The 16,310-nt window shown below is 40.2% G+C and overlaps 2 protein-coding genes across 2 annotated transcripts in view; both read right to left on the bottom strand.

Annotated features, from left to right (window-relative positions):
- Positions 1 to 323: 323 nt before the first annotated feature.
- LOC137293755 (uncharacterized) lies at positions 324 to 2,268 on the bottom strand. Its single transcript, XM_067824468.1, has 3 exons — positions 2,073 to 2,268; positions 1,534 to 1,680; positions 324 to 574 (listed from the first exon to the last, which is right to left on the bottom strand). Exons 1-3 carry the CDS (start codon positions 2,266 to 2,268, stop codon positions 324 to 326), a joined length of 594 nt encoding a protein of 197 aa, XP_067680569.1.
- Positions 2,269 to 9,479: 7,211 nt separating this feature from the next.
- Positions 9,480 to 16,310, bottom strand: part of LOC137294107 (ectonucleoside triphosphate diphosphohydrolase 5-like) — a 39,169-nt gene continuing 32,338 nt past the window's right edge. The window contains exons 11-15 of the mRNA XM_067825062.1: positions 15,492 to 15,591; positions 15,014 to 15,168; positions 14,134 to 14,190; positions 13,416 to 13,522; positions 9,480 to 12,977 (exon numbers count right to left, since the gene is read on the bottom strand). Coding sequence (XP_067681163.1) covers positions 12,894 to 12,977; positions 13,416 to 13,522; positions 14,134 to 14,190; positions 15,014 to 15,168; positions 15,492 to 15,591 — 503 coding nt within the window. The 3' untranslated portion in view covers positions 9,480 to 12,893. The remainder of the gene's footprint in view (positions 12,978 to 13,415; positions 13,523 to 14,133; positions 14,191 to 15,013; positions 15,169 to 15,491; positions 15,592 to 16,310) is intronic.

Genomic DNA, 16,310 nt, shown 5'->3' on the forward strand with positions numbered 1-16,310 from the left:
GATACAACTTCTTATATCTTAATTATGCGTCGTTTCGGCATAACAACACGGTACGGACTTACAAACATCAACAGCCATTTAGTAAAAACAACATGTAGGTATAAATCATGGGGATTACCAACAACAATGGATAGTGGTACTAATACAGTGACAGTAAGAGGAAGCCAACTGTCCATGGGGCAGTAAAAAATATACATACATAGGAGAGAGAGAGAGAGAGAAAGAGAGAAATAGAGAGAGAGAGAGAGAGAGAGAGTCATAATTGTACATATATACACATATGGTAATTTGGGTCCTCAACGAACATTACATTTGATTGTCCATTACACTCCGTCGACTTCAGTGATGGACACATCTACTCCGCTTTTGTTCCGAGGCTCGTTGACGGAGACAGATCCTCCCATCTTCTTGCTGATGATAAACAGCACTGCAAGACCGCCCTCCACCAGCATCGTCATCACAGCCAACCAGAACGAGTAGCCGATGTCGCCAAGCCTTCCACCGGCATTCTTGAGACGTCCGTCACGTCGGTATGACGCCCCGAATACGGAGACCGCAACCAACCAGAACAGGGCTGCAATGAATCAATACAAACTAAGTAGCTCACATCCTGCATTCATCGTGACTGTTTTGTGTTTAATGTCCTAGTAAATACGGTTTAACACGACTGTATATTCCAGTTCATGAAAAGTTGAGACAAATATTCTTATATCAGCGTCCAGTACAGGAAATTTTCACGATAGAGACGAACTGACAAGGCATAAAAGAATACGTGACTTCTGGGGTAATTTACCAGTATATCCTAAGGGAGCTGTGTCAAATCTCTACTTAAAGCTCATAGTGTACAGAGTAAATAACAAACAATGTTATTTTTAATGACCGCATGTGTTCAATTTCACATTTATTGTTAACCGTTTCCTTAATGTTGAATGGTTATATCACTTCTGTATTTCCAGTTTGGAGAATACAAGTGAACAGAGAAAGTAAGTAAATGTATAAATGCTAGATGAATGGGTATCGTTGGTTAAAGGACCTCAATTCACGAACATTGTATGACTGTCCAAATAGTTGATTTTGTAACATAGATATCGGTAGATCTCTGTTTTCAAAGGTTTAGCACAACATCAAAAGAAAACGTCACCACAATGCTGGAACGTGACATTTGGGGAAGAAATAAATGGCTAAAGCCGACCTCTGATTTTCCTCTCCGTTTTCTGCATTATTCAGAATTAATGCTGTCACTGGCAAAATCAAAAGAAGATAGGTCCAAGACTTTGTTATTTCAAATTGAAGTAAATAGACCATCTAGTGTGTATTTGATAATAGTTAACTAGTGCCCCTGTCACTGAATTATCCATCTGAAGATTTTCATCTGAACACTTGGTGTTCACTAAATAATAGTCACTCAGAAACTTGTCATCATGATGCAGTTTTAAAGGTACAACGAACTTTCAGCAGTTTCTTACAAATGGAATTAGTTTGGTCTCTGTAGTTAAGTATAATACCCTGACCCTTGTGGTCGTTATTACTGACCGGTGAGTAGAGCCACTGCGCCGTTGGACAGATGGAACTGGTTCCTCCAGTCTTTGGCTGCCGACATACGGAGGATGGCCGCCACAAAGGTGAAGTTGACGCCAAGGAAACCCAGGCATGCCATTGCTTGAATTGCAACATGGAAACCTGAAATATACACACGACGTGGAAAAACTGTTCATGTTAACATACTTAGATCGTTCAAGACTTACATCCAACGACGATGGCGTGAAGTGGTTATGCCTCTGGTTCGTCGATGTCCTGTAATGTATGATTACTTGTGGTAACTACTGTGTCCGTCTACTCACTCGCTCTTCCCAAGCAGAAAAGGTCTGGTTCGCTGTTTCAAGAGTTACTCTTGCTGCTGGTAGAGCGTGCGGTAACGAATTCAAAGAGAGCAGCAGCTAGTCACCGTGCAACTTTACACAACCAAAGTATTCCCACTGACCAGTTTTATTATTACTTTCTTCATGTTCGTTCGCTGAGAATATACAATACCTAATCACTTAAACATAGCTAAACAACCATGTAATGCCTACCCAGGGTGGTCCCGATGTAGGAATAGCATGGGGTCACGAGGTCGGACGGACACGACGTCCACAACCCAACACTTTTAAAGGTGTCGCCCAAGACGTCGTCGTAGATTTTCCCCCACACAGACGTGCAGAAGGCTGTCCAGTTGAACACTTGGGCTATCAACGCTGTCAAGACGGTTAATATTCTCAGGGGTGACATGACTTCAGAACAAACGTATTCCAAGGATGCAGGTCACGAAGTGGAAAGGGTGGCGGTTCCAATAAATGACTGTTATGGGCAGTCACAGATACAGCTATGAGGAGGGCAATGACAGAAACTTATTGTTGAAAACATTCATTGCTACAACAAACCAGGGTAAATAAGTCAGATGTTTGATGTAGTTGGCCAGGTACAGTGGTTTGTGTTGATGTTGTTGTCTAGTTGCTAGGGGTGATAACGTGTAGGTGTAAGGTGATGTGAGATGAACGAGTCTTGCCTATCTGATGATTATCATTTATATTGGCGGTTGAATTAGTATAATTAGATCCGGCCACGGTGATTTAAATCATCTAGTACGTAGATAGACACTTACATGAAGTACTTGAACATGTGTTCATGAGACTGGCAAACTGTGAACATATATATATATATATATATATATATATATATATATATATATATATATATATATATATATATATATATATATATATATATATATATATATATATAATATATATATGAGAGCCAGAGGGTTATTGGCAATGCATGACCCCGTTCTACAAAACTACCCTGTTTATGTCGTAGGTTCAGCATCAAGGGTACCTCAGTCCAAGAGATATAGTGAGGCTACATGACATCGTGTGCTGTAACCATAAACAGATAGACTCTTAAAACTGAAGTGTTCATGTGTATGTCATAGCGTTAAGGTCACATGTACCTTCTAAACACGAACCAATACGAAATTAAGTTCACTATAACTTACTTCTTATAATAGCACGAAAATATGTTCATTGAATCCACGTGTCTGTATGGTTTAGAGTTGTACAGCAGAACAAATTTTAGTACAGTTCTGGAACATGCGCGGTACACCTTAGGTACTGAAGGTCGCGGAAAGGATTTTAAGAAGAAACGCATACATGCTCGATGTTTCTTGACAGAGCCAGTTGTCACAGTATATACAGACGACCAGGGATTGATCAGTCTTAAACAGTAGTAGCCCAGCCTGGTGTTTCTATGTGTACTGTGCACGACACTCACATTGAATCGACAATTTGACTCAGATATCCCCTGAGTACCCCGATTCTTGTAATTCTTCACACCTTATATAACTTCTAATATAAATAAGCTATTCTGCTGTACGAAAGAAAGTACACACCTTGTGTTTTGGGATCATTTTCCAAAAACAATTCTGTGGTCAACAAGACAACTTGCCAAGGAATTGCAGGAGAAATGAAAAAGAAAACTCTAATGACTAGTGGAAGGTGGAATAGGAGCAGTGACGGTTACAAGTGGTGGTGTCACCAGGTACTGACCTGAACGCCCCCTGGTGTCCATACATGTGCAGTGAATGAACTGTTATTAATACTGACACTCTCAAAAATATATATGCTCATCCATATGTCGAATTTTCTTCATCTATGTTCAAGCTTAATCGACTTTTGTAAACTTAAATGCATTCAATTCCTTATTTTGTGGACAATGTGCTTCTGTTGTATAGAGTGTATTTTGCAGCAATTATAGTATAAATTTAGCTCAACACAAATCTGCAGACATTCTGTCAAAAATGCATGATTATTATTTACGAAAATACTGCTTGCCAACCAAAGTGAGCTACTTCTTGGCTCCGTGAATTTCCTCATACAATTCAATGGGTGTTGTGTTTAATACTGAAACTGCTGTAGGTCCTCTTGAACTACTTCACTGTTCAGTGAAATTGTATAGACGACAAGATAAGGCATCGTATCGCAGCTGGGTAAGTGTACCGTGCCAGTTGCTCCAATGTTAGGTAAAAAGAGAGGTTTCCTGTACTAACGACGTGTCCGGTGACGTAAAATTTGTATAGTGGCTTGAAAAATGAACTGCCTTTCATCGTTCTGAGAGGGTGTAGCAAAATTGCGCGCAGTGAAAAGAACCCAATATTATAATTTGAGTGTTTTTTAATACTGTTAAATATGGATTTTAAACATGATTTTGATTCAATGGCTAGGCGTAAATTATGATATAAGTTAGTACAATTAGGGTCAGAGGGAGGTTGTTCTTCGTTATTCATTCGCTGTATGTGTTAATGTTAGATCAAGTGGGACAAAGCATCTGTCAGTATCCACACATTGTGAAATTCTGCTGAGTGAGTTTTGTTTTCTTTTTATGTAAATAATTTTGAGAACTCTTTCCTAGAAAATTAATGTATACCTTAGGAGTCTTAAACTTTAAATATTCTTTGGTTTATGTATGATGATGATGATCTTGTCATATTTCCTGAACTTGCAAAAGGGTTGCAAATACAGTTAAATTCATTGTTGGTTTATTCAAATGTTGGTACCTTGAAGTGAATATTGCTGAAACACAGATAACAGTTTTTTTAGAAGAGGTGGTAAAGTTAATTCTTCAGAATATTGGTGTTATAATGGCAGTGTCCTGGGGGTTGTTGGTTACTTATCTAGGAAAACACTGAACAGCAAAAGAAACGCAAGTCTGTCAAAGTTTGGAATAGAAGAAAACCAAAATTATGTCTAACCATTTATTCTATAGAAAACACTGTCAATGTAACAGCTGAAAGTTGCTGTTTATATTGAATTGCAATGAGATCGAATTGGCCACAGTCCATCAAATTGAGATACCCCTGAACGCGAAAAGTGACAGTCTCTTTAGTAGTGCGTATAGACACCTTGAACTTGCACTCGCAACGTCGCCTTGTTGAGGTCCCTAGATTCTGAATGAATGCCTGAGGCCTCAGATACCAATCTTTGTTCCAACTGTGCAAGTGACTGTCTACCTGCATATTTCATGCCTAAATGTTCTGTTCAATGGGAGCCATATCGTGGGAAAGAGACGTCCATGGAAGAACGTTAATGTTCTGACCCAGATAATCCACCTACACTCTTGATGTCTGACAGCAGTAAACGTTGGAAAATTGGCCCCATTTAAGGCCGTCGGCAGTGGTTTCCAGCAACCCGAAGACGACGCCAGTGGTGCCTAGAACCGTTAAACATTGTCCCCTGTGACCGATGAAATAAGACCTCCGTTCCAAAAAGCCGCGACCGGTATACGATCGATCACTGCGACCAGTTCGATCGCAACCGGTCGCACAGTTTTGGCGACCGATTTTGACATGCTGTTACTTCTCCTGTTACACCAGGTCAGCTGTGCAATAAGGTCACACTGTGGTATTGGCGAATTTCCCTACGAGCGGCCACGAATGGGTTGACCAACGCAACAGGTTTTGCGACTGACTTGCGACCTATCTGCGACCGACCTAAAACTGACAGTTCGTGCGACTGAGCTGACTTGCGACCTATCTGCGACCGACCTAAAACTGACAGTTCGTGCGACCGAGCACTACCGTATTACGAGTCTATGTGAGTTCCGTGCGACTTTGGTACGACCATGGTGACTTTTTGTAAGATCGCATTGACCTCACCAAACGACTGAGAATCCAACTCTGTTCAAGACCTACATGAGGATGCCAGTCTCTTTGTATGAATTTATAGAAAGTGTACGGCCCATGATAACAGGAAAAGACACCAATTACAGACCCTCTTTGAAAGCAGGGTTGAAACTCGCACTGGCATCAAGACACCTAGCCGCCGTGATCAGTAACCAAGTGTCGCCTACTGCTACACAATCAGCAGAAAATCAGTTCAGCGCATGGTACCCTTGTTTGCAGAGCTATTGTAGTACAGAGAAGAGGTATTCAAGATAGCCTAACAGTTCGAGGAAAGATGACATGTACTTCATGCCATAGGTGCTCTGGATGGTAAACACATCAAACTGTGACTACTGGTGCGTCTACAAAAGCTGATATTCCATCGTTATGCTGGACACTGATGGACGACAACTACAAGTTCCTGTGGGTGGATATTGGAGGTCTTGGACACCAATCAGATGCCCAAATCTTCAATGCACCAAGTTTCAAACAATGCATGGAGAATGGTACACTTGGCGTTCCCCAAGCTGAACCTGTTGAACCAGCTAACCCTGTATCAGATAATCAATCTAGGAACCTCGAACCAATCTAGGGCAGAACGGTGACCCTTACACGCCCAACTCGACGGAAGGACCGAGATATGCAATAACATTCCTTTGTATGATGTGATTTGATCTCACATAAGAGCATTCCAGAATGTGGGGTGGTGTAAAACCGAAACAACCATGTCTTTGTATATTATTTGCAGCATTGTGTGTTGAAGCATATTAATCTGTCCACGTAAATGATCATATCATTACATATTTGATTCACTCTCATTATCTGGGCTTTTTTCTGAGCGAGTTAGGTTTCACAATGTGCCGGGTGTATGCATGATAAGCAAGCACAGGGTTATATCACTGACTTCTAGTTTTACTCAAGAGCAAAGCCCCTTTATTACAGCAAGCATGATCTCTTAATTCAAGTATAGGAGTTAGAGGAAAATGGAAACGTCTTATTTTAAGTCAAGCCCAGAGTGACGACAGTGTCTCTATTTTTTTACTTCTGATTAACCTGTATAATAAGGAAGGCAAAAGTTCCGAGCGTGAACTTCTTGTCTTGAGCTCATTCAGGGATTCCTGGGGCTTCAGAAAACTAAGATCCGATACGCGAAGCCTGGATGATGATATGTCCAATAGAGAATAGTCACTGTTGGTAGGGGTCCTGGAACAAGTTGCTGGCAGGGTAGTTGAGTACCACTGTCCATATTTGCTGGGAATCGCCATTTGCAGCCATGTCTTGTCCTGTCAGTGGATGCTGCTATTGCTGGAGAGATGATGGCGGCCATTGAGAAGGGGGTGACTGTGATCCTGAGGTCGAAGGTTGGGAAGATATTTGCTGCAGTGGAGGAGGCTTGGAGGGTACCTGGTGCTCAGGCTAGAGCTGAGGCTGATGCTGGAAAGGAAGCCTTTGTTTTGAGATCAGAGATAATGATCTCGCCTGTCTCTTGAATTTGTTGATCACTCTTGTCACTTCCTCCCTGCAGTCATCCTGCATGTCAAATAGCCAGCATGGCCTCTTACACCCAGTTGGGTAAAGAGCTCAGCCTCCCTGTTAGCCTGGCGAGACTGGAGAATGGCTTGGGCGAGTTGCATGATGGCTTTGGCATGCTGAGCACTCTTGTTGGCCGTCCCCGCCAGTATGTCCATCACCTTGTCTCCAGTCCTCTTGCTTTTACTAGGAGATGGATGCGGTCTGCAGCTCTTAGTCTCCTGGGTGGTGCCTTTTCCTCAGACTAGCTGAGTAGAACTGGCTTACTTGACTGGGTGAGCTGGTTGGTGACGGTGGCTTTCGACTTTGCTTTGTGCTCGGGAACACTAGTCACACCCTCTCTAGGCCACAGCTCCCTTCGGATTACTTTCTTCCTACTGTGGTCAATCAGAAACTGAAGTTTTTGCAACTGCCACCGCTACCTGTCTGTGAGGTGCTCTTCACCAGCGCCACTCTTCTCCATCTTGGTCCTCTTTAGCTGTGTCCTCTTGTTCCACAACCTGAGGATCTCCGCTTGCACTAATAACCTTTCTGTCAGCTTATTCCACGGAGCCTGCTTCAGTCTCGTCAGCCTGAAGTCCCCTTTCCTTGTGTCATAGTTGTCTTTCATGAAGTTAATCACCTCTTCTTCCTGCTGAGGGTACAGGTCCATATTTCATTGCTTGGACGATGGCAGATCATCAGTATCAAGCCAGGTATCTTCAGTATGTACTGGAGGAGGAGGCTCATCAGTGTCGGTGAGAGAGGGGTCAGGCTGGGCACCCTCTTCTACTACAGGTGTTATCCTGTATGATGAATGTGTGTTAGATCAAGGTGTGCCCCAAAGGATACAGATGTACAAGCTGTGAGACTCCCCCTACAAATGTATTAGCTTTTATGATGAATGTGAGTTAGATCAAGGTATACCTCCTGACGAGTTTGTTATTTGGATGAATGACTCTGACTTTTACCCCAAGTTTTCAAACAATGTAGGTAATCTGAGGCACAGATTGTGAAACTTTTTATCTTAAAAATACTGCACCGCAAAAAACGTCAACGTACCAAAATTTTGCCAGATATGTTTCATCTTAATTTTAAATATTTTTCACTTATTATATCTTCGCTAGCCCTGGTTCGTAGCCATGTACAAGAAAATTTTGTTCCAGATTCTGTATTTGATACAAAAGACATGTCAAAACGCAGTTACTAAAGTAATGACAGGATGAGGTTTCTGATTTATGAAAATGACAATGCACCCGCATCCCTTGGAGTCCCTATAGGACCTACCAAACATACAACGAAAGTGGTGTCACCGGGAGTGGCGAACTGCAGTCTTCTCCGACGAAAGCCGGTATTGTGTCTCCACGGCTGATGGCAGAGTGAGAGTGTGGCGACGTCGCGGGAGCGTTTTGCAGATGATTGTGTCCTGGAAAGAGACTTATGGAAAGGTCCGAGCATAGTGGTGTTAGGTGATAATGCTCTCAATCACAAACCAGGCCTTATGGTGTTCCAGAATATTGGTCCCCTGATGGAGGAAATGGTGTAACATCTGCCCGCTACATTGTTCAAGCACTGAGACCCTTCGGTCGTGCCACATTTTGGCCGTAATGGAAAACATGTCCTCCAGCAGAACAACGTGTGTGCCCATACTGCCGGAGCAGCTGGAGACCATCAACTTGCCATACAAACTCTTCAATGAACTCTTTCAGTTCCCATGGCCTTCATCAACCGTCTCAATAGCTCCATGTATAAACGATGCACCACTGTTGTCAACGCTCAAGGAGACCATACACATTATTGACCTTTAGGTTAGCTTTGTGACTTACGATCACCTTAGTGCTTTGTGAAAGAAGGCCCACATTTACAAGATGGCTTAATGCAGCCAGTGGCCTGACTTACAAAGAATGCTTAGTATAACCAATGGAATAGCTTCCAAGTTAGTTTTGTGTAAGCAATGGCCTGGTCTAAAGAGACGTAATCGTAGTGAATGTGGTTAAAATTGCTCCTCATGAACAAATGATGACATCATGTCCAAGAACTAGTGCCAGTGGACAGACATGAGTGTTTGTGATTTGTTTCAAAAACAGTCTAACCAGTGAAACAGTTGAAGCAGCCAATCAGTACTGCAACGTCCAATAAATGATTTCCAGAAATAGAAATGCATCACTCCCTCCTAAGTCAGTCAGTTATTCACTAATATTTTGTACAGCTCTGGAAAGGTGGACAAACTGGTCTATAATCTGAAAGTTTGAGGTAAGACACACAAGACAGTGTATACAAACTTGGTTGTTTATTAATCAACAAGTCAGAATATAATTGTGTTCTGTTCCTGTATCACAGACAGCAACGCCTCTCCTCAACAACAAGTAGACAAGTAATGACGTAGACAGCTGCTTCAACAACCTTGTCACAGCTCATCAACCAATGTATTCCTTGGACAAGTTTTCTATTTTCTATACAAAACACATTGCTCAATATGTAAATGTCTCCATCTGTACAACTAATGACCTGCATGGTAGTGAATAATATATCTCATTGGTTGTAAAATCTCACACTGTATTCTTACGCTGCAAACAAAACTTGTTATATTTTGCAGCATATTGTAGCATCTCGAAACACCAACTAATAATGATATGACCATATTTAAAGTTTGAACATAAATGTACATCTCACTCAAAAATAGTAAACTGCACACAGAATGTAAAAAGTTTTGATGATGAAGGTATACAGATAAAATATAATTCGTCTATAAAGGAAACTATAAAAGAAAATAAATCAGTGAAATATCATTCTAAACCAATGACACCAGTAAAACAATGCTCTGTAGTCCATGTAAATGCCAGCATCATAAGGTAAGAACACGGGAGGATTTGAATGCTGATTCAAGACTAGTCATTTGTGTCATGTTAATATTGTTCTAAAGAGACCTACATAATACTTGAAGCACCTCCTGTCTCACCTTAACTTCATAAAACTATCTGAATCCTTTAATATGGAATAGGTGCTTTTACAAACAATTCCAGTGCCATACAATTATCTTGAGGCACAGATATTTATATAGTTTCTGCTAGTTTTCTTCAAACGTTCACGAACTTCTCAATTAATTTCTAAAGAGAAAAAAGCTGGGTTTTTCATCTACCACATGTACCCTTGCTACTTTTACTCCTTGGCCCATCATGGTCCAGACTCATGATAAATCTCTTTTGATTTTATTTCTTTTGATTACTATTTGTAAAACATAGTTTTCCATCAATCTGTGGTGGCCAGTGGTCCTGTGCATAGTGCTCAGGTCACAAATCAGTTGAAGTTAAGCACCGTTGAGCTCAGACAGTCCTTGGATGGGTGCAGTGTTTGGCAGTTTGACTCCTGAGAGTTTCTAGGACGTCGGTCCTGCCCCACAACGAAGCACATGTGGTACATGTGGTCTCACCTCAAGCAAGTGAGTTTGTTCAACATTGCCTCTGGTCACCCAGCAGAAAATGGGTACCTGGTGAGATAAAGTCATGTGACTATAACTTTCTAGCACCTAACAGGCAGCCTGGGTTATCCGGGGTAATAATAATGATGTTCAGTATGTTACGCGCTTACAGCATGTCCCTTAGTGATTTGAATGAGGCAAGATATAAGTACTCTTATTATTATTATTATTAATCCAAAATTATTGGTCAGGCGAACTAAAACTTCCTCACTATGGTCCTGTAGAACCCTGAAACTACTGAAGAATACCTCTGATTGTAGTATGTTTTATACAAAGATGCCTTCTACACTGGAATGTGAGAACCTGAAATATTTTCCAAGACATATTAAGCTTGTAAACACATAAAACAGTGCATAATCATTGCATATGCATTACATCATGATCATCTCAACAAAGACAGTCATGTCCAAATATCACAGACAAATAACAAATGAAGGGTTACACAAATTAACCATGTGTCCTACATTTATTTGTTCCTGAAGAAGATATAGATGGCTTTGTCAAGGTTATTTCAAACCAGTAAATTACTTCCTTCTTGTATGTCTGATAATCGGATTACAATCTGCCATAGTCTGTCCTGTATCATGTCAACGAAGGTGAATTGTTTTATAAGTGTTACCTGGGTTGATTTCTGATTAATACAAAAAGGCATCAGATGTTAAATTTTAGCTTTTTAACCTTGTGCCTTGTGTTATGAGTTGGCCTTGATTAGGACCCCCACCATGAAACTTTCCATTTTGGCACTGATTTTAATGGTCAAGTTAAGGGGTGGGCTTATCTATGAGATCAGCTTATCTACAGTATTATATGGTAGACCACTAAAATGTCTGGATGTCCCTTCCATCAGTCAATGTTTATACGTCTGATTAAATACTGAAGAACACATGAATAATTTGTTGCATGCTGACAGGGAAAGTAAACAGGGATGTTGGTGTTAGGTTGTTCACATCACATTCGATTCCCAACTGTGTAATATATGCTGGAAGACTGATCAAAAAAGTATCACAAACCTTCAGTAAAATATCTGTACATTCCTTGATTCAGGACACCAAGTGCCTCTGGAGTAGGACAAAATAATGACGTGATTCTCAATCTCTCTTAAATAATATCTTTGTACAAACAATATGCACTTCTAAAAATAACTGAGCTAATGATGTAGTTACAGGTATGTGAAACAGTAATGTTTTAAAAGGCAGACAGTCTGGATAAGTTAAGAAAAATCATTCATTGGAGGGTTACAAACATACAAACACTATAGAATAATACAATTCAAATATAACTTTCAAATGCACAAATTGTACATGTAAAAAATCTTGTTAACAGAACAATTACCCGCTTCACACAGATGTGCCTTGACAACAAAAGCTACAACAAGATCTGTTATCTTTCAATATGAACTTCTATAAATGTTCTGATGTATTGTCAACCGCTATATAAATGTTCTAATTGATTTGAAAAGATACAGCTACAAATATGAACTGGTATATCTTAATATAGACTCCTATAAATGGTCTGATTCCATGTCAACAACACCTACAAACACCTACACACATACTCCCATGTGTGTTCTGTTAACTTGTCGATACTGCTACAGTGATGATATTTTCCATTAACAGCTCTTAATGAATGAAAGGCAAAGCAACAGCATATTCCTTACATTCCCCCTACCAGTGAATGTAAGATTAGGATTACTTAGAGACATGCAGTTCATTCTGGTTATGTGAGCTCTGTTTACTGCCATTACATATTGATTCCAGAAATTAGGAAAACATGTTTAGTTGTTCCTGATTATGCTGTTGGATTCAGGAAAGTTGACATGTTGTGATGAAACATTTCACATGAATTTGAGGCATAACAGTCCAAAGTGAGTCAGTCAGTGTCAAACCAATCATGTTTGTTGGAATCATGAATTTATTGAGAAGAGTTATTTAAGAACTCCCATCAATTTCATGAACATGTTAATCAAGCACTTAAACTCCATTATCCAATGATCATACAATATGAAAACTGCTCATCATGAATTTACTGCATTTAAAAAAACACACTCACTTCTCTGATTTGCATTTTGAACTATGATATATCATTGCTATAACTGGTGTTGGCGTATCAAATAGAAGCCTCTAACACTCATTTCTATTATGCTTGGTGTACACACTGTTGTGTGAATGTCATCAGATGTATGTTGAGCTGAAGGACATGGTGTTGGTATCATCACAGATGTCCAAGGGAGGTCAACACTTGAAAAGCAGCACCAAGCGTCCAGCTCACTTCTATTTTCTTTATTTGTTTTAATACCTGAAACATGATATGCATCTTGTTAAGGAAATCTGGGTCATTATTTAGGATTCTAATTCCTAACAGTCATAAATATTCCAATATTAGTACGTAGATAAATTAATTAAACTTTCCGCAAACCCTTGCTTTATGTTCTGTTTCTGGTTTCATATTATCAGGTTGCCAATACTGTGAAGATCTGGTTTAGAACTGGTTTTCAGCAACCCATCTTTGTTGTAGGAGGAGACTAACTGGATCAGAGGGTCCTTCTCCCTGAATTGGTTGACACATGTCATTGTATCCAAATTGTGAAATTGTGTAGACCGACACTCGTGCTGTTGATCACTGGTTCAGACTCAATTACTTACAGACTGTTGTCATATAGCTTAAATATTGCTGAGTGTGGCATAAAACAATAAACAAATAAATGGTTTCAGTAGCTTGCCGTGCGCTACTTACATGAATACTAGACTTGAGATCAAGGCCATATCCATCTTTCAGGAGAGAATATATATAAGTCAGGTCCATACAAAGAAATGGGTCATCTTTGTCAGGATTACCACAGGCTGAAAGCAAACATACATTAGAGCATATCTTCCAGTGAAACTGATATAATTGCCAGATAATCTGCAAGGCCATTGCAATACCTGTTGTTAGATCTCCATGAGAATCTTTGTATGCATAAGTATAGGAGATAATGTGAGGTAAACTTTCAAATCAGCCAGTCAGCACTGAGGATTTTTGTATGCATAAGTATAGGAGATAATGTCAGGTAAACTTTCAAATCAGCCAGTCAGCACTGAGGATTTTTATTTATTGGCACACGTACAAGAATCACTGAGAGAAGTAAACCTGAATTCTGCATCTTGGACACATCAGAATGACATGAAATGTACCAGTGCTATCAAAATGTTGTGGATATGTTTCAAACCATGCATCAGATGCTAGTGAGAATGACCTTACACTAACACTCTTGAAGAAATTCAAGATACTCAGATACTTGTTTTACCAGTGTTGCAACCAGCTGTACGAGATCCTTACTGAACTCATCACATACCTGGTTCAATAATACACAATGAAGTATCCTGTGTTTCTGTTACATAATGAGTAATGTTAATGAAGGCCAAGGGCAAAACATCATCAAGGTAAACATATCTAGGATATCAGGAGAGACTACCTTGTTCACCAGCTTCCTGGAAATCTTCAACAAGAACTGAGCCTCCACTGACTTCATCTGAAAATGCATTGTAGTACTGATATTCAGTGATACACAACATCAACACATGTTGAACCCATACTTTCAAAGTATATTGACGTTTTGTGCTACTGTCAGTTTTATAGCTGAGAAGTGTTATTAATAAGAAACTTTTGTAGCACTAGCTGAGACAGAACACATACAATTTACTTAATAATCAAGTGCAGTAAACTGGTGGGAATCTGAGTAAGAACACTGGTAAAAGTATACTTGTCATATGAGGTATGAATCTGTGGTCATGAGGCATCTATGTGGAGCTATGGTCATGAGGCATCTATGTGGATCTGTGGTCAAGAGGTAACTATATGAATCTGTGGTCATGAGGCATCTATGTGGATCTGTGGTCATGAGGCATCTATGTGGATCTGTGGTCATGAGGCACCTATGTGGATCTGTGGTCATAAGACATCTATGTGGATCTGTGGTCATGAGGCACCTATGTGGATCTGTGGTCATGAGGTAACTATATGGATTTGTGGTCATGAGGTATCTATATGGACCTGTGGTCACAAGGTAACTACATGGATCTGTGGTCATGACTTAACAATTTGGATCTGTGGTCAAGAGGTAACTACATGGATCTGTGGTCAAGAGGCATCTATATGGATCTGTGGTCATGAGGTAACTATGTGGATCTGTGGTCATGAGGTAACTATGTGGATCTGTGGTCATGAGGTAACTATATGGATCTGTGGTCATGAGGCATCTATGTGGATCTGTGGTCATGAGGTAACTATATGGATCTGTGGTCATGAAGCAACTATATACATATGACTATACATATCCTTGGACTCAGTCTCACCTATAAGATTAGAATCCACTGCTCTGTCAAAAAAATAGGAGAAGGCATATATGATCTGCTGTGAGAGTTCCGGCACGGGGGTGACTAATGACGTGACTAGTGGATGAATTGCCGCATAACACTGGGAGTAGCCTGACTCAGCATACGCCAGACCCCTGGACAGAAACAATGGGTCATCACTGACTCACTCACTATCGCCAATATCTGTACAATCAGGTTTGACAAAAGTGAACTAGACATTTCTTGTTTGCTATTCCAATATGTAATATTAGGCATGGTCTTAACTTCCATTTGTTTGAGGTTGTGCATGTTTTGTGCAATAACATGATTGCTTTTAAACTGTTTTTAAACCTATGTGCATGAAATATGGCTGAAATATAATATCAAAATCATGAAAATAAACTGTTCAACAAAGCGGTTGTACTTTTTGGGATATATAAACTTTGTGAACACCTAGTTCTGGCTGCACTATACACACCTGACATTAAACTTTCTGCCGCCATGATGCACCCAGCTGAACTGGTGGTCTGGAGGCAGACAAGCACTGCGTAGAGTGTCTGATGATGATGAAGCTCCATCTGCAAAGGTGGACATTGTAGAAGACCTCCACAGCACCTGGTGTACCAGCAATATGCTCAGGTGTACACACTGTATGGTGGATCACAAGGTGTGATGTGGATTACATTGTACTGAACTGGCTTCCTTACTGTTTACATTTTACAAATATAACTGGTGATAAATTCTAAACAGACAGAGCTGGTATGTATAAACACTGAATATGCTCTGAGCCTTACAGAGAAGGACTCGGCCCAGAGGCTAATCAACCTTCTTTGCATTTACATTCAAACCTTGGAGACATGTTTCATATGGCAAACGACAGTGAAATAATTTGCTCATTTGATCCAAATGTTTGTGGATATAGATTTGTATGGCCTTATGTAATGTCCAGAACAAAAGATCTGAAAACGTTTGTGGTTAACAACTTGTAACCTGTTATATTTAGGATTACACTTACTTAACAAGGTACAAATTCTACTAATTTTTTGAGTTGAGTACTATAGGTATGGCTGGGAAAAGTAAGACCCGAGACAGGAGACCGGAGGGTAGGGAGAAGTTAGACCGAGAGTGAGCGTGAGGGGAGGAGTGTTATTATACACATAAGCCGCCAATGATGGATGATTAGATGATCATATAATGAAACTACATGACAGTAACTGAAGTGTTAGTAAAATTAAAGTAATGACAGTAGGACTAACAATAAATAGATAATTTAATACAGGCACCTTTGTCAGCTCGC

The sequence above is a fragment of the Haliotis asinina genome, chromosome 8, assembly GCF_037392515.1.
Source record: "Haliotis asinina isolate JCU_RB_2024 chromosome 8, JCU_Hal_asi_v2, whole genome shotgun sequence".
NCBI lineage: Eukaryota > Metazoa > Mollusca > Gastropoda > Lepetellida > Haliotidae > Haliotis > Haliotis asinina.

Excerpts from the sequence above, each read along its gene's own strand:
- LOC137293755 (XM_067824468.1), bottom strand. The coding sequence starts at position 2,268 with ATGTCACCCCTGAGAATATTAACCGTCTTGACAGCGTTGATAGCCCAA. Across the intron at positions 1,681-2,072 it reads CTACATCGGGACCACCCTGG|GTTTCCATGTTGCAATTCAA; the intron begins GTAGGCATTACA and ends TGTATATTTCAG. Across the intron at positions 575-1,533 it reads CGCAGTGGCTCTACTCACCG|CCCTGTTCTGGTTGGTTGCG; the intron begins GTCAGTAATAAC and ends GATTCATTGCAG.